The 27168-nt window shown below is 29.3% G+C and overlaps 1 protein-coding gene across 6 annotated transcripts; it reads left to right on the top strand.

The window, feature by feature from the left end:
* Positions 1-353: 353 nt before the first annotated feature.
* LOC107450979 (uncharacterized) lies at positions 354-26958 on the top strand. 6 transcript variants are annotated; one of them, XM_016066927.4, is made up of 13 exons: positions 354-482; positions 1200-1233; positions 10792-10873; positions 11977-12121; positions 14451-14864; positions 14957-15008; positions 17475-17512; positions 23199-23249; positions 24494-24591; positions 24673-24802; positions 25266-25488; positions 26455-26712; positions 26798-26958. In XM_016066927.4, exons 1-13 carry the CDS (start codon positions 470-472, stop codon positions 26823-26825), a joined length of 1566 nt encoding a protein of 521 aa, XP_015922413.2. In that variant the 5' UTR covers positions 354-469; the 3' UTR covers positions 26826-26958. The 6 variants fall into 6 exon arrangements, with proteins under 6 accessions (XP_015922413.2, XP_015922414.2, XP_015922415.2 ...); XM_016066928.4 differs by having other exon boundaries at positions 14466-14864; XM_016066929.4 differs by lacking the exon at positions 23199-23249.
* The last annotated feature ends 210 nt before the right edge of the window (positions 26959-27168 follow it).

Below are 27168 nucleotides of genomic sequence, written 5' to 3' on the forward strand. Positions count from 1 at the left end.
CCAACGTGTTGTTCTTAAGTTAATTTAAAATTCCAAGACTACGTAGTTGAACATCTCAAAGTCAATATGAATCGGCTGTTCGACACCGCTTATAAAATAAAAAAAGATGTGGAACCAGTATCGAGTGTCTTGTGTTGGAATAAAAATTGAGAAAACAGCCATTAAACTTTTTTTAAATTTTGGCTTTATAAGACGTATTTAAAATTAAAATCTAGATATTCCCATATTTTGTGTATTACGCATAAGTGAATTTTTTCGAAAGATCTCGTTTGTGTTCATGTCATTTGGAATGTAACTTTAAAACAGCAAAAATATTTTATGACAGTTAAAAAGTTTGTAACTGTAACATAATCGTGCTACAGCAAAACCATTTTCAATTGCCGGTTTCGTCTCGCAATCAGTTCTTGTCGGATTAAATTAAATATTAAATTTAAAACTTATGCAGTTTTAAATCGCAAATATATGAACTATGGCTGATCAACGTAAGTAATAATTTATCGTTTTCCGTATCATATTATGCGTCTTGTGTCACTGATTTAAGTTCGTTTTAAAATTCAGCTTTTGTCAAAGTTAAGCGCCATTTTGTTAAGTATATATCTGACCTTATTGCAATAAATTGTTTAAATTTCAAAAACGTTTTTAATGTAAACTATTCTATCATTTTTAATTGTTATCATATTTTAGCATGTGCAACACAAAAGTGGACTTAAGGTTATAATTTACTAAGGCATATGCACAATTTAGTCTTCGTACGAAGTAGATAGTTTTATGTGGTTTTCCTTCAATAATTTTTGTAAATTTATTCTAATTCTCTCAATTAATATGTTTATAGTAATGAAGTGGTTTCTTTTATCATAGAATTTTTTTGAGCTAGTATTGACTGGCAATTAATAGTACTCTAAGTATCTGCTCGTTTGTAAAATTAGAATTTTAATTTAATTGTCATTTTCTTCTCATTTCTTAAATCAGCCATTCTTGCTAGCTAAGATATTATAAGTTCATCTTATTTTCCTCCCTTTTTTTAACGAATTCAATCTGTCTACTAAATAATGCTGAAATGTAGTTAGTTTATTTATTGCTGTAAATCTTAATGTAAGTTGTAGAAAAGCCATAGTTGAAACTAGAAAAATCAGAAATTTAGCAGCTTTTTGTTTAATCAAACTATCAGTTATTGAGTAATAAAATTCTTTTATTTACAGAATATTCTCAGTACCCAGCTGCTGGGCAAACAGGGTAAGCTTTTGTTCTATTTATTACTGTTATTTGTTTTTCATTTATGTGAAGTTTAAAGAATATAAATTTATTTATAGTCCGATATTTTCTATCTAAAAACTTAATAAGTCACAGTTTTTGCCCTCTTTCATGTTTTTTCTAAGCAATTGGGGAATGTTGTGATGAGACTTAATGGGATTCTGTTAATCTTTTAAGACCTGAATTTTTTTTTATTCCTCATACCTGTGGCAGAATTTTTATGGGCTTTCTGCGACAAATCTCTCTAATATTAACTTTCTGCAACATACTTTTATTTAAAAATATCAGATATACACATGTCACTAATTTAAAGTAACAGAAGCGTGTTTAAAGAAAACCTATTTGGGTTAAATAAAATAATTTTTCAATTGAATATGTAATATTTCTTTTTTATTCTAGTATGGGAGATATTCTTGCTTTTTGTAGGAGAAAAATACGCTGATTATTCCCTTATCGCTTTTTGTAAATCGTCGTAACATTAAAAAAAATTAATAAAAAGAAGCGTAATCCGTAGCAGAAAGCCGTGTAATCTGAAACTCCAGAGAAAAAATCGACTACGAAATCATGTAAATTGGACTCTTCAAAAAGGGGTTACTAAATTCCTCTTTTCATTTTGAGATTCATTTGTACTAAACAATATAGTATTTAAAATATTGGATTTTAAAAGCTATGTGGAAATCAATAGTAATTAAGTGCATAAAAAAATAGAACGAAAATGTCTGCAGAAAAGAAAACAAAAAAAAAATATTTTTTTTTTACTTTATTCTCAAATAAGAATAGAAAAATCACAAACATCCCCCCCCCCCATCTGATGCCCAAGAAAGGCATCTGTTGAATACAATTATGAAGAAAAGATAAAAAATTTTGAAAATTTCTGCAGTAAGGAAAACTAAAATATTTTTTTACTTCCCAAAGGAAAGATCTTTCTGCAAGAACTTGGTAACGTTCTGCGACATTGTTGCTGTGTTGCCACGGGTATATCATGATGTAATAAAAGCTCCTATTAAAAAAGCTGTTACTTGTTTCAGCTTAATGAATGTTTTCTTCTTTTAGCCAATACTTTATTTTTGAAAAAAATAAAAAACATTTGCTGGATGTGTAAGCAGTTCTTTCTCAGATCAGAATTCTCATAAAATTTTCACTATTCATTTGATGTATTGTATGTCATGCTAGGTTAAAATGGGTTTTGAGTTTGAGTAAGAAAGAGATTGCCATTTTCATTCTTAATACATTATATTTCTAATTTATCCAGACACGAATCTATTTTATTAAATACAGTCGTCCCCACTTAATCGCCCCTCGGATGATCGAATAACCCGCTCATACGGATAAAATTTAATGGAACCAAATCAATTTATATTAAACTAATGTTATACTTTCCCGTTTAAACGGTTATTTGTTATGTTTTGTCCCCGCTTAATTGCATAAAGAAGCGGTACTGAAATGAAAGAGAAAAAAAAAAATTTTGAGAAATGTTTCACCAGATAAAATGGAGTTTCCCTTTTTCAGTTAAGATAAGGATACAATAGGTGGTCATTTCAATTGGAATTTCTTATTCATTAGTTGATGATTGGGATGAAGTTGAAAAATTAATCAAATCTTGCTGCCAGTTATGCACTGAAGTAAACAAAGGGAGTTTCACCCCTCCTTCACTTACTTCACTCACACATAATATGTATAAAAGGGATAGAGTGATTTGTTTTTAGGTCAAGACTTGTGATCCCCTCTTGATGCTCCATTAGCTTTGATAAGAAAAAGTTTTAAAAACCTAATACACTAGTGTAGAGGGTGTCTTTCTCTTAAGTAGAATAATTGCTTAATCCAGTGAATAATTTTGAGTTGGTTGCAAGTTGAGCGCGAAAGAGAATGATTTAAATTAATTGCAAAAAAAAAAAAAATGAATCTTAGAAACAATAAATTTCAAAATAATCCCCAACTAAAATAGTGCGTTATTTAGGAATTTCTCAAGTTTCGAAGATAAGACAAAAAAAAAATTATGAATGTGTTTGAAAGGAATACGCAGAAGTCATGAAAATTTTAGTAGAAATTAAAAGGGAATATCCCATTGTGATAAATTTATCTATTAAACGGGTATAAGAAACAGTCTTCAATTATATAATTTTTCGGATGGGATCAAATAATATTTTAGTTCCTACATGATACTTTTCACTAACATTGATTTATTTTTATTTAACTTTAAATGTTATTTTTTTATGATACTAAGACAGAAAGTTTTAATTATATTATTGATCATTAAACTGAGTTTACTGAATAAAAAAAACCTGCTTAATAGCATGAATTTGGCTGGATCCGATGGTATTCCTTTAAGCGGGGTTGACTGTACTGTATCTATTTATATTTTATAGTATAACATGCACGTGTAATCATTTAAAGATAAATGAGTAAGATCTCTGTTTGGGTGCTCTTAGCTAATTGGTGTTAGTCTTAAGGACAGTCTGATATTGTCTGCACAGGAAAAGTGTTAGAAAAATGCAAAGTGGAACTAACTCTTGTAACCATTTTATATATTAAATGTCAGAATTAAAAAATTTTTTTAGTTATGTAAGTTCGATTTTTATCCCTAAAATCTACATGTGAATTTTTTGTCATTAAATAAATTTAGGCAATATATTTAGCAGAGCTCATTCTAGCCAGAAAAAAGGGCAGGGGGCAAAAGTTTAAAAAAGGGGCATTATTATTCTAAAAAGGCGATAATTTCTTTCTATGGGCTTTACACGTTCTATTAAAACCATTGTAAATTAGTAAAAGATTTTATTTTGTTTTACTTAGCAAAGCAATCATATTAATTACTAATTTTTATTAATAAATTAACATATATATCTAGTTAATTAGCTTAGTAATTTATTTAAAATACATGCATATATCAATAAAATAATAACCGTATGTTTTTAAGTGTCTGTAGTTATGATTTAATAATTAAAATGATTAATAATAATTATGATTCAATGATAGTGGAAGTAACTGCAAACTTTCAAAGACAAGTGCAACAAGAGCAGGGTTCCCACGGTCCTTGAGAGTCCTTGAAAGTCCTTGAATTTTTTTGTGCTAAATTTAGGTCCTTGAAAGTGCTTGAAAAACGTCTTAGGTCCTTGAAAAACTTGATAGGTCCTTGAATTTGTCCAATACTGCCGGCGGCCCTTTTTATAAAACACCCGCGGATCTTTCTCGTTCTTTCTGTTTTGTTCCTGGGCTCTCTCACGTGGTTTTTAACGCCACCGTTTCTAACCGGGCGTAGCGTCTTGGTGTCTGCCAAGCGCTCGGAGCACAGCAGACAATCAATGCGTTCGGGGCGAGACTCCACTTCATCTTCTGTCGCATATGCTTAGATCTTCTTTTTTCTTATCGAAACTGGAATACTCTCGAATTTCGTAACAATATGTACCTTGTAGTTTTCAATAAATTTGCCGTTTTACCATCCGCACTTGTCCTTACGTTTGCGTCATTTCAAAACTTTATTGTAAAGCGTATTCGCAAAGGCACGGCTTCGTATTTGTGTTATGTAGTTTAGACTAGTTATGCCTGGGAAGGGCTATTTTAATCCCCAATGGATGGATAATCAAGCTTATAAAGAATGGATTTTATCGATGCCCGAAAAGAAGTTCAGAGCCAAGTGCCGTATATGCATGAAGGAGATCGATATCGCGAAAATGGAAGAATCTTCTCTGAAATCACACATCAAAGAAAGGTAAAACAAAAAAGCAGTCTCATGCCCTGAGTTCTCTTTTTCCAAAGACATCAACATCTAATTCCTCTGGTGTAAATACTCCTTCAACATCGTGTGCCCCATGTGAAACAGAAACTTTAGTGGCCGAGGTAACATTGTCTTATCTGGTCAAAAGAAATGTGCTTGATGCTGAAATTCTCTGGAGTCTGAAGTGCATCACTAGTAAGTATTCATGTAATTCTTGTGAAGGGATTAGTAAATTGTTCTCCAAAATGTTTGCTGATAGCTGTATAGCGAGACAATTTTTTTGTAGTGCCACAAAGTTAGCCGATTTGGGCTCCTTTGGATTGGCACTATACTTCAAAGGGATTCTTATAAATGAGCTGAAGAATGTTGATTGCTACACTGTACTCTTTGATGAGACGTTAAATCAGTCTCTACAATCTAAGCAGATGAACATTATGGTAAGGAATTGATAATAAAGTTTGCACTAAGTATCTTACCTCCCAATTTATGGGTCATGGAACTGCAGAAAATATTTTGTCCTCTTTTTACAAATGCATGGATGATGGTTAAAAGCTCTCTAAAATATTTCAATTATCCATGGATGGACCCTATGTCAATTGGAAATTCTATTAGAAGCTTCAGTGTGAATTAAAAGAGAAATACTCCTACCAAGTCATATTCATTGGCATTTGTGGATTACACATAACGAATAATGCTTTTAAACATGGTGAAAATGGGATATGTTCCATCTAATTTTTATTTTCAGAAAGAATTGTTGCTGCATAACATTTAGAGAAGGTTGTGTAAATTATAGATGAATAATTTCAGAAACGATGTTTAATAGAGGAGAGGAGTTTAATATGGAATAGTCATGGAATATGGAATACCTAAGATATAGCTCTGTCTTTCATGCAGCCTTCACATGGAAATACACAGGATTAAGGGATTTCACCATTAACACCTCATTACCATTAGTTATAGATTGTGCTGAAAATGATTTTGTGAATTAATATGTAAAACCAGTAGGGTTGTTTTTAAAAAAATATAAATTTTAGTCCATAATACATATACTCTCTTCTCTCTATATAGGCAAAGCATTTAGGTATTATATTTGAAATTAATTATTGCCACAACAAGCATTGTTGCTTCTAGTAAAATAGAAGAGAATAATTTTTAAAATTGGTCTTAGATTAAGGTCCTTGAAAATTTTGTTGAGGTCCTTGAAAAGTCCTGGAAAGTCCTTGAATTTCAATCTCATCATAGAGTGGGAACCCTGAAGAGGGTGTGATGACTATTTTTCCTTTCCCTTATAAATCTATATTGACAGCAACAACAAATTAAATAAAAAGAGTTGAAAATAACAAAAGTTTAAAAAATCCATTGTGGAGTTTGGGGGGGGGAGAAAGGGTATGGAGTCTATTACATCAAGGCATTAATTAACTTCAGGGGCAGCAGGGTGGATTCTTTTGACTAAAAGGGCAGCAGGGTGCTGTATTTAGTGGGAAGTAATGAGAAATATAAATGCTATACTTAATTGTATAAATGAAAAATTTTCCACCAGAATGCTTAACTGCAAGAGTTATTAGTAATAAAATTTTAATATGTTCCTTTTTGCAGTTGCTGATATTTGATAAAAGGTTTTTGTCATGTATTTGATTTCTGGTTTGGGTTTTTGGTCAAGACACTTGGGTTTTACTATCCTAAACTGACTAAAACTGTCTTAAAGTGTCCAATACCGTGATAATTTTTTCAAAGGGTGTTTGTGTAACTATTGTACACATAATTATATATTAATGAATATTTGATACTTTTTATATAATTTGCTTTAACTTATTACAGGAAAATGATATATTATAATAAGAAAAGATTTTAACTTTTAAAGCTCCACAATTAATTGAATAACAAAGGTGAAAATCTTATCCTTTAACACGTTCGCTGCCGCCAAAGCACTGGCGCGTCAGAGCAGCACCTCCTGGTATGTCGATCGACTATGATAAGCTATATGCTCTGTGTTTAGTGTGACTTTGGGAGTTGGAACAGAGAGGTTGTTTCGCCACGTTAGTGAAGCATTATTTTTTGTGGTTGGTTTTCAAAACTTGTTTGAATTTTTTTATGTGTGTGACTGCCAATATCTGTTTATTTTGCTTATTTGTAAATATTTTCAGTTTTGTTTCATAAATGGTACTACATATACTTGAATGGTATTCCTTATATATTCCTTTTAAGCTGCTATTTTATACAATATGCCAGTAATTTCTGAGATTATTGATCAGACACGCTGGGGGGGAGGGGGAACGCTCTCTAAACAGGAAAATGTTTCTTCATTTTTCTGGTTTTCCTAGTGAAATGTAAGGAACATTTAAACCAGTGTTTCCCAAACTTATGACTTTTGTGTACCCTTTCTAAATTTTTCGTAACGCTGTGTGCCACTAATAAAAAAGAATGCATTCTTTACTATAAAAAAATTGCACAAAAGCACAACTGGCTGTTGACACCACTAATCATTAACTGTTAGCTCTGAAAAAAATAACCAATAGAAAAGTATGTAATCGTAAATTTTCATGACTAGCTTTGTTTTTAAATTAATTTTTTTTAGGATTTTCCTTTGTTGCAAGACATTTCGCATAAGAGCGCGTACCCCCCACTAAACTGTTCCCGTGCCCCTGAGGGTATGCGAACCATTTAGCGGGGTACGCGCTTTGGGAAACACTGATTTAAACCATTAAAACCCTGTTTTGTAATCTGCCTCCTAACGATGGAAAAATCATTTTTAGTGGCAGCAAATGTGTTAAATATGAATAAATTATCTATTAATACTTGTTTAGTTTTAAAAAACTTATCATTTATTAATATATTTTTTTATTAATTTTCAATTGATGAGATTTTTCCACCTTTTAGCGAATTTCCGATTTTTTCACTTTTATCTCTTGAATTTCAGCTTTTTTTTTAAATCAAAAATTCAGATTTTCTAAAAATTTCACTTTTTTTCTAAGTATTCCGCTTTTTCGGAAAATTCACAGATTTTCAAAGAGAAACGGAAAATTCAAACTACATAGCTACCAACCCTTTCTCATTTTTACTTATTTTAGCTATTTTCTCCCCTTTTACACGCAGCAGAAAAGATTTTCCGAATTTTTTACCCGCCCTGCAGATAGATCCGATTTTCGTAGTTCAAACGACGCTGCTTCTGGCAAGCCTTTTAGAGGTCCACAGCCTGGAATCTGCTAATATCTTGATTCTTATTCACACAATTTTAATATCAAACATAGCTTTTCATATTTGCGTGTTTCGATTCTTATTCACGCGATTTGAATATTGTACGTTGCGATTCTTATTTACGAGATTTAAAAACCGGTATTGTGATTCGTATTTACGCCTTTTTAAAAAGCTATGTAGCGATTCGTATTCACGCAAGTTTAAAATTCAATTCCTTGATTTGCTCATGCGGTTTATAATATCAAACATTGATTTTCATATTTATACGTGATTTTAAAATAAGGCATTGGGATTCGCATTCACGCATTCTAAAATTTAAGCATCATAATTCTTATTTATGCAATCTAAAAATTACACATCATGATTTGTATTTACGCGATCTAAAAATTATGAATCGTGATTTGTATTTACGCGTTTTAAAATTTCTATATCCCAGTTTGTATTTTCTCATTTTCAAAATCGTATATCTAGTTTTATATTCATGTGATTTCAAAATCCATAATTGTTATTCATATTCACGCAATTTTAAGATCAGCTATCGCGATTCTTGTAAGAAGTAAATCATTTTCTTAATTAGTTACTATAAAGGTGACTGTTTTTCAGACGACGATTATTAGTATATGTAAGTGTTACAACATCAGAGAAACTGGAAGGGAATATATTCAAAACTTACATTCTGTGCTTGCAAAGAAGAAAAAATAGGATTTGTCACAAGATGTTTGAAGATGGACTAATGACTAAATATAGCAAACATAAAAGATATAGCAAACAAAAGCAATCACTTAAAAAGGAATTTATTTATTTATGCTATAAAATGCAAAACTCTTATCAAATAAAAAACAATTATCTAAACAGTTGCTGATTGTCATGTAATTTTTCAAACTAAAATAGCAATTTTTGTATGTTAAGGAGTTACTATATATTTCTACTTCACTGTTACTTCATTGCTGTTTCAGAGAGCTCTAGTTAGATTGGTCTATAATATGAACATAATGATTTGGTCCATTGTTAAAGTTTTTTTTTCCCAATTTAATTTAAAAAGTAATATTACTGATATATTTGCTATAAATCACGTAACAGTATTTATTAAAAGAAATGAAATATTAATGTATATTCTCAGTAGTGTTAATTTGCTAAACCAGGTAGTTTTTCAAGTAATAATTGTCTCTGATGTGATCTGAGGAAAAATATAATTTCTAGCTTTATTTTTTCAATTGGTAATTTTTATTTTCACTAAATGTTAAGTATCAATGTAGTCATTTATATAATAATAGATAAGTACACAATTGTATGTCAACTCATTATTTATTACATTAAACTGTGTGGAATTTATTATTAAAGGGTTGTGCTTGCGTAAAATTTACTATCGTGGAAATTCAGCTTTTTTGCCTTTTGGCTAATCTCATCCCTGCAATTCGTATTTAGTGTTTTAAACTTAATTGTATCTTATAAAAGATAGCAACATTAATTCATTAAATACTATCATTTATTTTGTTTTAATTCTGATTCAGAAATGTCAGTGCAATTTTTTGTAGGAGCCTGCGCAGTAGTAAGGTTCTTTCGAACCTTTACTTTGTTTTTCGCCACGGCGCAAATTAATCTACGAATTTGATGTGTTGTAGATGTTTATAATATTTCTTTTCGGGACCAGCTCCCAAACGATTTTACTATTAGGATTAAAGATTAATTATTGTTTCTATAGCTATTATATGATTATCTATATTAATTTCGAGGTGAGTCATATTTTTATGTTTTGTTGTCAATCGTTGTGCTGAACGGTCTGAAATCGTTTTCATGTTCAATTATCTAAATAATTATTGTTGCTATCTTATTAACAACTTGATTACTGTTATTTTTGTGAAATCAATTTTCCAGTATTGTTTATTGTTCAATATATTATTAAGCAAAATAAAATGTTCTTAAGAATCTTAATTCGTCAGGGTTTAAATTGTATAATTTCTTCTTCTCTCTTTTCTATTTTGGTAATTTTACCTGGTTCATCAATTTTACAAACATACAATACTGATAACATTAAGGATAAATAATGCAGTATTAAAAAAATATATAATTATTATTGTCAGTAAAACAAAACTTGTTTTCATTCTGTTTCTGAATATGTTTTCATTCTGTTTTCGAAATTAAGCTGTTATTTTTCACAATATTTTTTTTTAATTGTGACAATTTGAATAAAAAGGTTTTGGACGGTTTTAACTGTGGATTGATCCATTCTGTCCTTAACCTTACAAACTATGATTGATTAGAAAGAGCTGCACTTTTATTAAAAGACAAAATTATTTTTAAATTTGAAGTAATATGAAAAAAATAAAAATAGTAATTCTGCTTAATTTATTGAAAAATTTTACTTTCATTAATTTTATCATTAAGCTAATTTAAAATAAGATTAGATATAAACTGATTCTGGAAAGTCTTATAGTGACAATCAAATTAAAACTTTTATTGTTAAATGGTTATGACCTTTTTAACTATTAAATTAAGTTTAGTTAAAAAAAAATTTCATGTAAAACCAATGTGTAATTGATATTGTCTGCTCTAGTATTGTATAGTAATGAAACATAAAAGAAATTAAAAGCAGAATTTTCTTTGTAACTTAACTCAAATAAAAATTGTTACAGATATTCTTATGGAAGTTATGGTGGTGATTCTTCATACCCCCAGAGTGGTTATGGTAGCTCTACCGCAGCAAATGCATACAGTGTGAGTATCTTTGGTTTTCCCCATGTTTCTTTCTCCTATTTTTCATACAGTGAGATGGTTTTTAGCTCTGTTACACCTTTTAGTGTAGCAGAGCTAAAAACCATCTATATTAGTTTTTTTTTGCCGAATGAATGTTTCAGTTTGAAATGTTACTGAAAAGTCAAATTTTTGAAGGAGTAAGGGGGAAAGAGTGGGGCTCTTTTTTTATGGAGGATGGGATGTGTTCAACATGCTTTTTAGTGAACAGAAGCTGGAAGGTTAATAAAAGAAAATGCATAGACAAAAAAGTAAAGGAAATTCAAGTATTCAATTAGAATAGGAATGATTGAACTGTGGCTATTTTTAAATTGATAATTAAGTGGTAAAATAGTTATCTGTACAGTATAACACCTTTTATTTGGTTTACAGAAAACCTGGAAAGACTTAAAAACTTATTTCCCTCTTTATTTTGAACTAGAGTGACAATCGTCTATCTTTAAAGCTGGGTAGATAGAAATTAGAGTATTTTTTTTCTCCCTGTTTAAACGGAGGCTCTCTTGAACCTCTTAACTACTAGGCACGCCAATAACTTATGCTTATAATCCTGTGATTATACCTCAAATCGTTAATGTATGGAGCAGCTTTTTTTAATGTGTTTTTTCCCGGAAACAAATTATTTAATTTTGATTTAAGAATGGGAAATATCAGCTTACAGAGGGCGATGGATGATTAATTCGAAAAATACATCTGTTTTATTTTATAAATATAATGAAGTAAAGAGTGAAGTGAAATTTTTTTAAATTAGAATTATAAAATGCCTACAGGGGTCTGTCCATGCCAAATTTACAACCCTTTATTATTTACCGTATATTCTATGTTAAATATTCAATCAATAATAATAATAATTTTTCTGTAAATTAAATGTCAGTTATAAAATAATCTGTCATAAAATGATATTTAAAAATTATATTCTCTGTTCTTTTTTTAAAATTTTTTTTTTTATGTCACTAGTCACAATTATTGTATGTTTCACTTACTATCTTGAGTTTTTTTTAAAAGAAATTTTTGTGTTTCAGAAATTATAAGTGTATTACTAATAATTCTTTATTCAAATTGTTTTTTAGGGTACATCATCTACTGGTTGGAGTGGCTCTTCAGCACCAGCCAGCAGCACCAACTATGGCTCATATGGGGGAGCAGACCAATATGGATCAAGTCAACAGCAATATAATTATGGCCAACAACAACCATCTTCATATTCTGCTGGAAGTAAGTATCTCATCTTGAGTCTTTGTTATGCTTTACGTTTTAGCTTGACAGTTAATGTAATATTGTTCATTTTGTAATTTTACTCATTTTGCCCGCTACTAAGTTAAACCTATTTTGGAATGTGTTTAAATCAGGGTTGGCAGGTTTTTGACATGTGACAGTTTTTGACAGTTTAAACCGTCACGTCAAAAACCTCACTGTCGAAAATGTCAAAAACCTATATTCATATGTGAAATTTAATTAATACATAAAATTTATATATTTTTTAAAGGATAGTGTTTCTAAATATGTTCTAGAAAAAATAAATTTAAAATTTTGAAGAAACACTTATATTTTGAATTGTAACCAAAATCTTGTACTTTTGAAAACTCACATCTTTTGTAATATTATGTATTCATTTTCATGTGTTATTGAAAATCTGCAGTGATATTATTAAGAAATTTATTTATAACCAAATTTAGTGTATAGTATAGATTATACTAAAAATTAGACATTTTTAAAGATAATAGCAGTTTTGTACATTAGACATCTTCTTTTAAAGAAAAGTCTTTTTAATATTCTTTTAAATCTTCTTAATAATCTTTTTAACATAAGACAATACAAATTTAAGTGCTTTCTGTTACATACACAGAGTAGTTAGTGTCGATTTACAGTATATTCAGCCTATTCATTAACTATGCTGAAAATTTAGTTTATCCAAATACTTGTGAATTTCATTTTGCTGAATATGATATAGCTTTGTTGAATATCTAAATATTCAGCTGTTGAATAATTACTTCTTGCTTTCAAGATATGCATTATACAAGTGGAGAAAAAAAAATTAAGAGATAAAAAATTTTTTAAAATGATAAGTGTAATAATTATAAATAAATATAATAAACAATATGAATTATATTTATCATTATTCATAAATATAACTACTTTTAAATTCAAATTAACATACTGGATAATAAAGATATTCGGTATAACATTAAAAAAAATTTTTATGCACTTGTATCTTATATCAAGTTTGTATTTATACAACATAACTTGTAAGTTCCTTATAAATATTAGTTATATGTTCCTAATAGTTCAAAAATGCATAGTAATAAACTTTTAATTTTCTTAAGTATCAAAAAGAAAGAAAAAAAATTTTAAATATAAATATTTAAACAATTTTTGTGCAAAAATTTTTCTGCACATGCATTTGAATATAAATTTCTGAGATTTTAAATCTGTTATTTTACCTTAATTTTAATTAAACAATATTTTAAAACCTGCTGATTACCTATAGTATAATTAAATTTCAATATAATGCATGGCAACTGTTTGTAGTTTTGAAGTTTATATATTTTCTTGGCAAACTTCAGTTTTTGACATTTTTGACGGTTTAAACCAGTATTATACCCATGTCATGTCAAAAACCACTTTTTGACGTCAAAAACCAAACCCTGGTTTAAATAAATTTTAAATTTAAATAAATGATATGCATTTAAAAAACTGTAGAATTCCCTATAAAATATTGAAGATTTCTTAAGATTTAATTATTCAGTTTTTCAGTTAATGGTGAATCATTTTAAGTTTGTATAGCTATTTCTTGGCAATTTTAGCATTTTGAATTGAAGGAATTGAATTTTATTTTTTCCCCAAGGAACTAGATAAGAACGTTAATGATTTATTACATATAATTATATTATAATGCAAACTTCAAATGTGGTTAGCATGCTGCCTTATCAAAGATTATTTAAAAGATATAATTACAGGAAATTATCTAGATAATGGGGAAAAGTTGTATGAGTAATTTATAAAGTCTATGCCTATTGATTGCCTTCTAGACCCTAGATATTTATGCATATTAATACTGATCTTTCATTAATATTTTCTTTTCACTTGAATTGTTGTGTAAGTGTGTTTTAGTTAGTAAAATGTAAAATAGTTTTCTATTTACTTAAATCTCTGCTTACCTCATGCTTACTTAAATTGAATAGTTCTTTTGTTTTTTTAATTTAATATTTATCAATTTATAAAAGTTAAAGGGAACTTGAATATTTATAAGGCTAATTCAATCTTCATGTTAACATTTAGGAAATTAGTGTACATTGAGATATTTTTAAAATCATGATCAAACTTTCTTTACATTTTTTTCCATTTGCAATTGATTTTCATATTTTTTACTTTAGTTTAATCATAAATTACTATTAAAGAAAAAGTATTAATAGACTAAAAAGAAAATTGTGATTAAGAAAGATAAAGTTTTGGTATATTGTGGTTCAAGAAACACTGCACATTTGATTGTACTATACTTATTAAATTAGCACAAAATAGATTATTGATCATGATCTCAATTTAGGTTATTCTGCTTCAGCTCCTCAAAGTCAATCTGCATATTCATCATCTGGTTATGGGTCTTACGGTGGTTCAGCTCCTACTGGATATGGTAGTCAACCACCAAGTGGTAGTGTAGGCTCTTCTGCAGCTCCTCCAGCTCCTGGGTATGGTGCTGGAGCTCCTCCTAGTGGTGTATCTTCAGTACCACCGATTGGCGGGCCGCCCTCTCAGGCTCCTCCTGGACATATGCCGCCCCCTCCTAGTGGCTATGGTGGTCCTCCTCCCAGTGGGGATTATAACCGACCTCCTGGAGGCTATGGTGGCTCTGCACCTCCCGGTGGCCCTGGTTCAATGAGTACTAGTGGTGATGGATATGGTGGTCCTCCTATGGGTGGTTATGGTGGCCCTGGTGGTGGGGGTAGAGGTGGATTTCAAGGTGAGTTACAATTATTAATCTAATATTTTTTTTCTAATTGAAAAAACAAGTGTTTTGTTCTTTATTCTATAACTAAATGCTATTGATTGTAGGAGGCCCTGGTGGTTATGATAGAGGAGGCCGTGGCGGAGGTGGAGGATATGGGTATGTGTTACCCTTTGATTGTTTGAATAAGCTTATTTAATTTTATTTCAAGTAATAAGGTATGCACAACCAATTTATTATAGTAACCTGTGAGAATTTCACCTTTTCATCACTTGTTCCAAATCTTTGTTATCTATGCATTGTTTTTCGTATGTTTTATTTCACCTTTGTCTCTTTGAGTAAAATAAATTCTTACCCTCTTTATTTCAACAGAAATATTGCAAATCAGCTTTAACTAAAATTATTTTCACTTTGCATGTAAAAAAAAATGCCAAATACCATTACTCTTGGCTAGATATTTATACCTTTGTGTTACATAGGTAGTGTCACATATTTAAATCCTTAAAGAAGTTCTTTTATAAATTTTAGTTATTAATTACCAAGTGGTATACATATGTTAATAATTTTTTAATATTCACGTAAATATCCTTAATTCAATGTAAATAAAGGTTGTGCATCCTTATTTTATCTTTTTATCCTCTGTCACTTAATCTTAACTTATTAAATGTCAACTGTATTATTTAAAAAGTGTGCAAGTTCTTTCTAGGAAGCTTTTTTGAAAAGTAATTTCAAAGCTCAAAATAATGTGTTTTGTTTGCTCGCCGTAATCTTGACAAGTGTTCTTGGGATTAGGTTTAAAAAGTTATGTGTGTACATGAAAAAATTAATATTCACCACTTATTTGACAAAGTTTGTCTGTTGCTATGGTCTGGTTTTAAAGCTGAATTTGGTACTATAGGTTCAAAGTAAATAATTTTTAACATATGCACAGTTTCATGGTTGTATTAAATTGGTCTGTTTCTTTAAATAACAAGAAGCTAGTAGAATGGCTTTTAAAATTTTTGTTAGATTTCAAAAGTCCTATGTGTGTACTTAAAAAATTAGACTTTCTACCCCCTATTTTTTGACCAAGTCCGTCAGGTGCGAAAAATGGTTTTAAATCTGATTTTGGTATTATAGGTTAAGTAAATGTTTCTAAACATTAGTGTGTGCACAGTAATGGCTATCTGGTCCATTTGTTAAAATGTGCTAAAATTGCTTTTAAAGCTTTTTATCTATTTTAATGGTTTTGACTGCATTAAATGGATTAAAATATAGAGTTTACAAATTTTTGCTTATTGTGTAGTGAATAAGCTTGGGAGATATTCAAAGAGTATTTCAGTTCTTTCGAGTGGTGTTGATTATCATGCATTAAAATAAAACAATGGCTTTACTGAATAAAGGCTATTGACAGTTAAATTACTGAGGCATTTCAAAAATTTCCATATTGTATTATGGGAAGGCTTAGCTTGGTACATGTTCCAATCTTCGATCTGATAGTAAAGAGGTTCAAAAGTTTCAAATAAAGTCCGAGAACAAAGAGTAAAAATTTCTTGGACAATTGAAGGTTGAAATACTGGTTTGTATTAGGTAAGTTTTTGTTAAAATAACTTTTGGTTCCTTTTTTTTTTATTAAAAGTTTTTATCAAGTCTGGGACTCATCTAATATATATGTTAATGTAATAGTTGTTATTGAATGAAGACATTGAAATTATCTGGAAAAATTTTATAGGGTCCATTGAAAACTTATAATTTACTAAGATTAATAATTTTTATATTTATCATTATTTCATTTGAACGTCAAAATTTTCTCATAAGATAGTAGTACTTTGATTTTAGTTTAATAAGTAAAGTTTCTTTGTCATAAGTTCTCACATTAGTAAGTTAAGAGTTAAAAATATTTTTATTTAAAGGGTCACTGCACCTCAAGTTTAAAATAAATAAAATTTCTAACTTACATTGATGAAGCTTAATAAAACTTGCATTTCATGCTCCTAAATTCATTAATTTTGAAATTTGAACTTTTATATTTTGATTTAAATTGATAATTGCATTTTTTAAAACTATTTTTGAATAGATTTTTATTTTTTTTTATAATTATAAAACCAATTCTTAAAATTTTTTAACACAATATTATATATGTTGATTGTTCTTGTATGACTGGTATTATTTTTTTTAATAAATTCTGTAGCAAATTTTAAAAGTACATTTTTTAACAGGGGTCTATTCATTTTTCACATAGTCTGTTAGTAGAAATCTTACAAATAAATCTTTAAAAATATTAAAATCGTTACAAGTTATTCTTTCATTTTTTCTTCATGGCATTTTTTATTTTTAAAAGCTTATCCTCTATTTTTTAGAGCCCATGGAAAAGTTCAAGAACCACATTTGGTTCAAAATAGACCCCTGGTTTATTGAATGCAAGTGTACTATAAAGTTTTGCAGATATTAGTTAAGCTTTTATGTACATGTTTATTATTTAATTTCAAATAATTCTTTTGCTCTTTTTACTCCTACCATGGGATTTGTTGTATTTATTCTGTAAGGTGTTTTTATGCATATCCATTTAATTGAAGTGTAATATACGTGAAGTCTTCTTGAAGTTGAAGTTATGAAGTTCACTTACTGAATCTACTTCGTTTTTAGTAACAAAGGTCCTGGAGGTCGCGGAGGTTTCAACAAAGGTAATGGTACCAAAGTGGTCCATTAAAAGTTTCTTATCTTTATTTTTTTTAAGCAGTTTAACTGTTAATGTCATTTTTTATATTAGTTAAAAAGTGTTTGATTTAGTAAGATTTTTTTTTTCTTTTGGTATCTGCAGTATTTTATTTTTGCTGGAAAGAAGCTGTTTTGTTTTATAGTCATTTGGTTCCATGTGTTACTCAGTCCCCACATTCTTTGGGGTAATTTTATTAAAATATTCTCAAAAGTATTTGATATTCAAGCTTTTAATGTTCATAAACTTATTGCCTTTAAGCCGTTTAAGTTAAGGTGGCCCTTCTTTTTTTTTATAGTGATTTAGCAAGTATAGATCTTCTATAAGAAATCAATTTTTATTAATATTACACAGTATATTGGTTCCAATCTTTTTTCTTATTGTTTCGCCAAAGGGTTTTGTAGGGTTTGATAATAACAAGTTAAAAGGTTTTAAAAATTTCAAATAAATGTTTTCTTTTAAAAGTTAAATGCGTATTTTGTTCATTTTTGTGGTTTTATTTGAAGAAATTTTAAATCTTCTTAAAGACCCCCCCCCCCCCCCCAAAAAAAAAAAATATTTGCAATTGACTCAAACCAAGTAGTGTTTTCTGAAGGATAAGTTCCTTATTTGCATAATCTTGTACATTTCTGTTACTGATTTTTTTGGTACATTTTTCCTGACTAATTCTAAAATAAAAAGTTCTGTCAACAAACAGATGGTGAACCATTAAGAAATATGTGCCTGCACAAGGTGTGTGACAGGCATACAAATACTTAAGCTCTTAATATGTAATTTTTTTTTTTAAATTTATTTATATGGTGTGGTAATTAATATTCATATTATTGATCTTGATATTTTTAAAATTATCAAAAAACATGAACAAATTGTGTTCATTCTAAGTGGATTGTAAGATTTTTAACAGCCCTGAAGAACAAACATGACTTAAAGTTTGGTCTGGATTAACCTGAGTATTTTTTCCCGTTGTGTTATGTAAGGAGAAAATTCCGAACTTTGCTTGAAACTTATGGCATAAACAGAGTCCTAGTTTTAAGATATATGAAAAAATTAATTACTCATAATTTAGGAGCAGTTTTTTAAAAATTTTGTTAAGAAGAGCAACTAAAAACATCCAATACCAGTGTTTTCATCATAGGAAAAAAAATGGATGAGAATTTCTCACCCTTTCTCAAAAACAGGGTGAGATTTGAAAAAGTTGAGTGAGATTTCTAAAAACTAAAAAAACACAAACTCTTGGGGGAAAAAATAATTTCTTTAATTATAATACATTTTTAACGTCTTCTATTTTTTAAAGCATTGAATATTTTTGGTGCATTATCATAGAAGATTTCGCCTTTACAAGATATTTGTCCGTCTTACATGAAGTAACCTTACCTACGGTAAACACGTGGTTGCAGAGAAATGTGTTTTGAAAGGGGTTACGTGATTGTGTTCTGTTGTTCGAAAAGGTTCTGAACAACACTGGTAAATAGGGAAGCTAGATAACGGGGCAGATGTTGAAAATAATGAAAGATCCAGGCAGAAAAGTGAAACGGATTTTATTCTAAATGGCGTAATTTAAAGCTTTTTCCAAAATGCGAGAACTTTGCGAATTTTGAAATTGATTTATAGAATGCGCGAATTCCTCTCGATAGTAATTTTTTAATGCAAGAATAGAAAAAATATGAGAGATTCTCGCGCTGTAGTGAAAACACTGCAATACCATTAATATTTTGAGGTTGTTTGATTAAAGTTTAGCAAACAGAACAAAGTTTATGATAATGTGTTATTGTTTCATTATTCATTAAATTATTTAAAGTTAACATATTAAAAATTGTGTTGAGTTTTAAGGAAACAAAATTGCAGTATTTAAGAAATAAAGAGAAGTATACCATGGCATATTCAACAGATTTAGCAGCTGTATGTTTGTGGATTTTTGATTTAACATTTCGCTAAGTTAAGGGTTTTCCTGATTATTTCTAGCTGGTCTGATTTTTAACCTTTTGTATTGCTATTCAGAATCTATATCTACGAATACAGATTATATATATTTTAAAACAATCAATTAGAAGTAAAATTACAAAATTCTGTAACATTAAGGATCTTACGCTAATTATATGTTTCGGGCATTGTGCTTTGCCTGCAGGCTTTGTTGTTCTATAAGCTTTTATGGACTTATAATCTCGAGTCATTTTATGACAAAATAACTAAATATTTGTTATCAAATTTTTATGGTTATGGTTTTAGGGGTCATTCACTTATTTATATTTTTCAATAAATGTAATACTTGTTAAATGGAGTTATGTAATTTTACAATTATTAATAGTTTTTAAACTGGGAACTGATAAAGCATTCACTAAATTACATTAGTAAAAAATGTCAAGCAACATACTTTGTGTTGCAAATTTTATATTAAATATTGAAATGTGAGTCAAGGCCAGGGTATGGCATAAAATAGATCAGAACATCCCATTTTCTACAAAGCGGATTGTAAAATAATTTTGTGATTTGAAAGTTTGGATTTTCTAGCCAACCTCTTTTTATTTTAATAGTGCAAGCAAGAACCGAAAAGTTTAAATAAGTAACGAACCAAATATTTATCAACGTGGTTCATTATTTCAGACTTTTGGGGTAAATTAGTCATTGAACTAAGTTAACAATTTGACATATAAGAATTTTAATTGTAATGAATTTAGGGAACATATGTTTTTATTTTCAGAAAATACTATAAATCTTATTGGGAAAGGTTGTATTTCACCTTTCATTTGCTTTCATCTGAATTCAGAGATGATTCCGCCCAACTAACTCTACTGTATTTATATCTCCGAAGTTTTAAATTGACAAATTATCTCCAGTTATTTTTTTGTACCACACACACACGAATATTTCGTGACGAAATATTACATAACTTGTATTCTTGAAAAAATTGAGGCTCGGTTTTAAGATTTTAATTACAGTTGTCTTGAACTCTATTACAGATTTAAGTTAAATATTAGTGTGAAAGAATGTTACTGGTTTTTTTAAAAAGAAAAAAAAAATTCTAATGTAGCAGTAATTTCTAAAATTTTGTTCCATTCATGAAATTTTTTAAATTAAATGTTAATAACTTTAAATTTTGCAATTTTCTAACAGATTCTTCCCTTTTAATCAATTGATGCATCTAAAAAGTGTATATAACTTATTATTTTTCTTAATTTTCTTTGTTAACCTTTTTTCGTTTAACCTTGTGTTTATTGTATTTTATATATATATATATATATATATATGTGTGTATGGGGAATATAAATTCTCATCCAAAAAAAAAAAACTAATGCTCACAGAATGAAATTGTAAAAAAAAATATATACATGTTTTAATTAAAGAAAATTTATAGAGTTGAAACTAAAATTTAAGCAAAACCATTATAATAACAGAAGATTAAATGTTTGTTTGGTATTATATTGTAGACATTATTTCTATTTCTTAAATTATTAGAAGTTTTATGAATTTCAAATAGGTAACTTTTTCATTTTGTATTTCCCTAAAAAATCACCTGTGCTTCAAAAAGTTTAAAACAAAACAAATTACATTTTTCCCCAGTTTACGAATTTTTTAGATTACAATAACAGTATTAAAATATCTTGATTCTATATACTACGTTCAAATGCATGGTGCTGACTGCCCCCCCCCCCCCCCCCGTAAACGTTGTCAAAAAGTGATTGTTTTGATGTGCGTTGTGCAATTAGAAACTCGTGTGTTGTAATAACATTGTATTTAAAGTAACTGGATATCATCTAAATCACATGGAAAAGTATATACATTTTTTTTTAACATTTAGGATAAAATCAGCATGTAAAAGTGTGTCAGTAATTACTTAAACGCATGATTAATGAATCATAAAATCAAATCTATCATGAAATCCGCATGTTGTAATAAAAGTCATAATTTTAAAGTGGGGATGGATTTTAAAAACTGTTGAAAAAATGATTGAGAAGTGGCTTTATCGATGAAATGGGCATGAGTAAAGCACTTCAAAGTGTGATTATTTCTAAAATTAAGTGGGTATGCTTTTTTTACTACCTTTCTTGAAGCAAACTTGTTTTAGCATAACAGGTTCTTAACCTAATTGGCTTCTGAGCCACTCAAATGCTTATTGAGTTGGATGGTAGTTTCAACTGAAGCTCAAATATGTGTATATTTAAGTTAAAACATGGTCACTTTAAAATATGAACTGACAATATGTTTTTAAAGTTTTTTCATCTTTTTTTTTGTTGTTGTTAAAATTGGTTGGTCACAAAGTTTTTACCTGTGTTTTTATTTTTGAGAGTAACATGGGATGTTGTAAATTAAAAGGAGCGTTATTGGTGTGCTTGCCAATGACAATAAATTGGTGCTGTGTAATCCAAGTTAATAAAGTGTTAAATACAACCAATTTTACTAATGCACCAGGTTTGTAGTGTTTGACTAACTGCTATACAAGGAGCACTTGTTTGCTAACCTTCATTTCTTAAACTGTGCTAAAAGGAGCAATTCATGCTGTTCATCATTTATTTTATTTTTTTTTAATCCAGCCAGTTTTTTTGTGTATCTAATGTTAGATGTATCTATCTGATACTTGAAGAATTTAAATTAGAGTTTAGTTTTATATTGACTTGAGTTTTATAGTGGCATAAGTTTTTTATTGCTCATATGCATCTTATATGATCTTCTGTGATAAGTATTTCTTATTCAATGGTGTAGTCTTGGTTTTTTTTTTTTTAAATAGACTTGGGAAATTTTTTTTTTTAGTTCAAGATATATTGTTTTATTAATAGCTCTGATGATTGCTATATTGTGCAATGCTTAAGCTTAAGACTACCCTTTTGCCCGATCTATACAATTTTATTAGCATGTGTTTATTGGGTTTAAAAAAAATTTTAAAAAAATGTAATGAATTATCCCATTTTTCCTCTAATTCTGTCTCTATACTGATATTTCTCAAAGTATCTGCATAGAATCCATTTCAATTTTGCTGCAAAGGAAACCATTTCTGTAGAAAGAATTAAGATAGTAAAATGGCTGTTTATGGTTTGTGTTGCGTTATAACTGCTTTATTTCTTTGCAATTCTAGTATGCGTATTGTCACTTCATGACATCACCCACTGTTATAATTTGTCATTGAATATTAATAACCATTCCAAAGTATTTGCGTTTGTTTAGATATTAAACACTATTATGAGTGTAGTAGTTATGGATATTATATAAACTAATGTACTTAGTTTATTATAAGGCCTTCACTATTGGACAGGAGTATGTCACTCGCAAGATTTTTAATTTATTGCTGGTTACTAAGCTTATGTTCTAAACCTGCATACGAAACCAGGTAGTTCTATTACTTGGTGTGAATGTAAAGCTTTTAAACCTCAGCTAAAGAAAGTCAAGCCATTGTGTTAAGTTATTTCATTAGAATTATTACAGCCTTTAATATTACAACAATTAATAATAGAGTATCATTTGACCAGTTGCTAATTTTCAAACTTTCATTTTATAATTGTATTCTGAAATCTACACATTTCTTGTAGCTGAAAGTTTTTCTACTATTAAATGAGTCTGAATATTGGCAATTGATCAACTGGTGTAAAATATTTGATTTAACTATTATGAAGTTACAAATGTTACTTTAGGATCTTTATTAAATTGTTTGTGTTTTAATTTAGGTGGTAGAGGTGGCTTTTCTTACAATGGCGGTGGTGGATCAAACTATGGAGGTGTGTTAAATGGCAAACTCCCTTTTAAAATGAGCTGTTATGTCTAAAACATTTTGATTACTGAAAACTTATATCTTTAACAATTTTTTCTCTACATATTTTTTCAATTAAATTATCTATTTAAGAATATATACCAGTACTAGAAAAGTATTCTATATTTTTGTCAGTTGTTGACACTAATGAATCAGACTTCAAAGTACACTGCAGAACCAATTATCCGGAAATCGGAAAACCAAAAAACCGGAACGAAATTCGATAAATTTTCCGCCATTTTTAAAAAAATTAATTTTTTTCCTCATAAGATTTTAGGATTTTTCTTTCTTTTTTGAAAGATGTTTACCATACCATCATTTTAGAAATAATCATTACTGTATTACTTCATCGTTTTTTCTTCTTTTTGAGATTATTTCCAAATATTTTTTTTTTTTTTTTTAGTTGGGTTCAACAATAAAAAAACCGGCTTTTTGTAGCGATTCAGAAAACCGGAAAAATCAGTTATCCGGAATAGTGATGGTCCCGATCGTTCCGGATAATCAGTTCCCTACTGTATTGGTTTTCTTGATGGTTAAGATCATGCCTTGATATTTCTGATTTTTGTGTATGTTCAGAATATCCAATTTATTAGGTGTAAATTTTTAAAAAATAGATTTGATGAATCTGAATTTTTGGTCCAACATCTTTTTATTTTAATTAATGCTAGTAGAAATAGTATTGGAAAATTCAATTTCGAAACTGTCTACTAATTAAAAACATGGTCCTTACATGCAGAATTCATTGTTTTAACTTTTTTTTGGTATTCAGTCGTTCTTATCCAATTTTTATACTGATGAAGTCAGGGTGTTTACATTTATTATTTTTAAAAAGAATGCAGTTACAAATTTCAGTAAGAATTTTGTAGTTTCACAATTACTGATTTACCTCTTGCATGTGATTTTAAAAATGATTGGTTTCAATCTTACAACACAGTTATCATATTATGGAATTTTTAAATGATGAATTGAGGGGTCCTCCAATAAAATTATTTATCTAAAAAAATGTTAGTGGTATATTCTCTGGGTTTTTATTTTTATTCAAACCCTACCCCTCAGGGAGGATTTGATTTTGAAAATCAATTATTTATGGGCATGAGGAAATAGTAACCAATTGATACTGTTGTAATTTTTAAGTATTCTGTTTAATTTTAAATAATATGAAACTGTAGTATAATTATTGAGGTTTTGTAAACATGCTTTTAAATGTTATAGGAGAGGAAATACAAGACACAGTTTTTGTTTCTGGACTGCCTGAAGCTGTCAATGAGGATGAGCTTTCAAATTATTTTGGAGCCATAGGTGTTATTAAAGTAAGTCTTGCACTTTTTATTAATGGTAACAAATATAAGTTGTAAGAAGAAACTAAATCTATATTTCTTTTATATTGACAGTTAGATAAAAAGACTGGAAAACAAAGGATTTGGATCTATAAGGACAAAATGACCGGAAAAGGCAAAGGAGAGGCCACAATAACATATGATGATCCACCAACAGCTAGTTCAGCTATTAATTGGTTTGGAGGTAACATATAAAGGCGCTTGCTGTCCTTCATAAACAGCTTCTTTTCAAATTTTTAAATACTGCAGTTTTATTGCTTAATGATATAATCAACAAAAAAATTAAGTTGTTTTGTTATTTAAAGTCTCAATTTAAATGTTGAAATATTCTAGGTTTTTGTCTGCATAATTGAAAAATTTTATGCATTTAATTTTTCTTAAATTTTGTAACATAATAATTTCTGTGTAATTTTAATTTCTCTATAGAGTAAGTGTACTTATAAAACGCATTCAAGTTTTTAAAATGTTTTTGATATTAAAATAGAAATGTTATTTTAATCTTCAAGGATCATAAGTTGGGAGAATCTTCAGTTAATGTTTTGGTTTGATTAATATTTAATTTATTTTTCATATCTATTCTGTTGGCCTGAATAGTTTTTATCCAGAAGGTTATCTCTGTTAATATAATTTTCCCATATCTGTTTTAGGAAAAGACTTTCAAGGTAAAAAAATAAATGTGCAACTTGCACAGCGTAAAACTCCATATGGTGGTGGGCCTGGTGGAGGTGGCCGTGGAGGAGGCGGAGGTCGAGGAGGTGGTGGTGGACGCGGTGGCGGAGGCCGTGGTGGACGTGATGATGGTGGTCGAGGAGGAGATAGGGGTGGCTCTGGTGGTTCTGGCAGAGAAGGAGACTGGAAATGCATGAATCCGTAAGTACTTTTCTAGGCTTTTGAGTAGCGGAAACCTATTTATATCAGTGCTACCTCTCCATTGTTAAGGCGTCAATCTATAGACAATAACTAGAGATTCTTGTTGATGTTAAACTTCCTGTTTTAAAACTTTTAATGTATAAAATTGTTTTTAAGGCTCTTAGATTTGTTTTTCTTGCATGGAAATCATTAAGGTCAAATTGACCTTTAATTTCAGCTGTTATTTATTTTTTATTAGTAGTTATAATTTTTTTTCCTAATATTTATTGGAGCTAAAAGAAGGTACTTGTGATTCATCCTTTTCGTGATAGTTATTTCAAATTTAGTTTTTTTAATCTATTTATTCACAATTTTACACTTTCAATATATTAGCCATACTAAAAAAGTGCACAAAAATATATTTTTAATCAAAGTTTCATAGCATTTTTGCGAGATTTTAAAATTGAAAGGAAGGGGTGAAAGCAATTTTTCTTCATGGTTGCTATGCAACAACAGATTCATTGGTCTAAGTAACTTAAATTGTCTATTGAATTCATGAATCAAGTGACTGGACAAATTTATTTTATGGAGCAATAAAAGAAAAGTTAGTTATAAATTAAATATTTATCATCACAAACTTTTTAGTTCAATATTATTTTCTAAACTTAATTACTAATCCTGCTGGAAGGAGTGAGTGAATGAATGTGTGCAGAAGTGTTACTCTTTAACTTTAAGCATTTTTATATGTCAAATATTAGTGAAAAATATTAAAGCAGTGATTGTTGAAAAGATTTAAATATCACTTTTCAAATGTTAACTCTTGTTGATATAGTGGTATGAATTTTTGTCTATTGAGCGTGCTCTTTTACTATTATAGTCTTGGGTACGCCTCGGCTTCTCCTTTTTTACATTTGTTGTTATAGTACTCAATATTGCATTGCAGCTGTTGGAATATTAATTGATATGTTTCTCTTTTTTTTAATTTAGTGATTGTGGTAACAACAATTTCTCTTGGAGAGTAGAGTGCAATCGTTGCCATGCTCCACGTCCTGAAGGTGTTGGAGGTGGTGCTCCACCTGATGGTGGATCAAGAGGACCTGGTGGTGGACGTGGCGGCGGAATGCGTGGAGGCCGTGGTGGTGATCGAGGTGGGCGGGGAGGAAGAGGCGGACCTCCTGGTGGAAGAGGATTTGGTGGAGGACGAGGAGGCCCTGGTCGTGGTGGCCCAATGAGAGGTGGTCCCGGGTGAGTTAAATTATTTTACTTTTTAAAGAGATTAATAGAAATTATTTTTAACTTGCTTTAATTCTTGTTTTTTCTTTTCTTTCAGTGGTGATCGAAGACAAAGACCATATTAACTGGTAGCCTAGTTTAAGCATTTTATATTTGTTTCAATCATCAAATTGGACTTACCATGTTGTATACTCTACAACATTTTCATCAGTAACTTTCATTTATTGTACATTTTAATAAAAGTGTAAATTTTCTTTATCTTAGTTTTAATTACTTTCTTTTTGTAATTTTTATGCACATTTTGTCATTTTCATCAGTGATGATCCTCTCATGGAAATAAGTTTTAGTTTTTGACTTGACAAAGGTAACATTGTTTTCATTGGTATATGCAGACTTTCCTATGTTGTGCAACAGCAGATCTTTTTGAAATTTAATGCGTTAAAATTTAAGCTACAATGTCACCAAAAG

Source organism: Parasteatoda tepidariorum, chromosome 4 (genome assembly GCF_982258835.1).
Source record: "Parasteatoda tepidariorum strain Cologne lab strain chromosome 4, Ptep-v5.0, whole genome shotgun sequence".
NCBI classification, from domain to species: Eukaryota; Metazoa; Arthropoda; class Arachnida; order Araneae; family Theridiidae; genus Parasteatoda; species Parasteatoda tepidariorum.

Bases quoted from the DNA above. Each gene is read 5' to 3' on its own strand.
- LOC107450979 (XM_016066927.4), top strand. The intron at 23,250-24,493 runs GTGTGTTAAATG...TAAATGTTATAG, and splicing joins TGGTGGATCAAACTATGGAG to GAGAGGAAATACAAGACACA. The intron at 24,592-24,672 runs GTAAGTCTTGCA...TTATATTGACAG, and splicing joins GAGCCATAGGTGTTATTAAA to TTAGATAAAAAGACTGGAAA.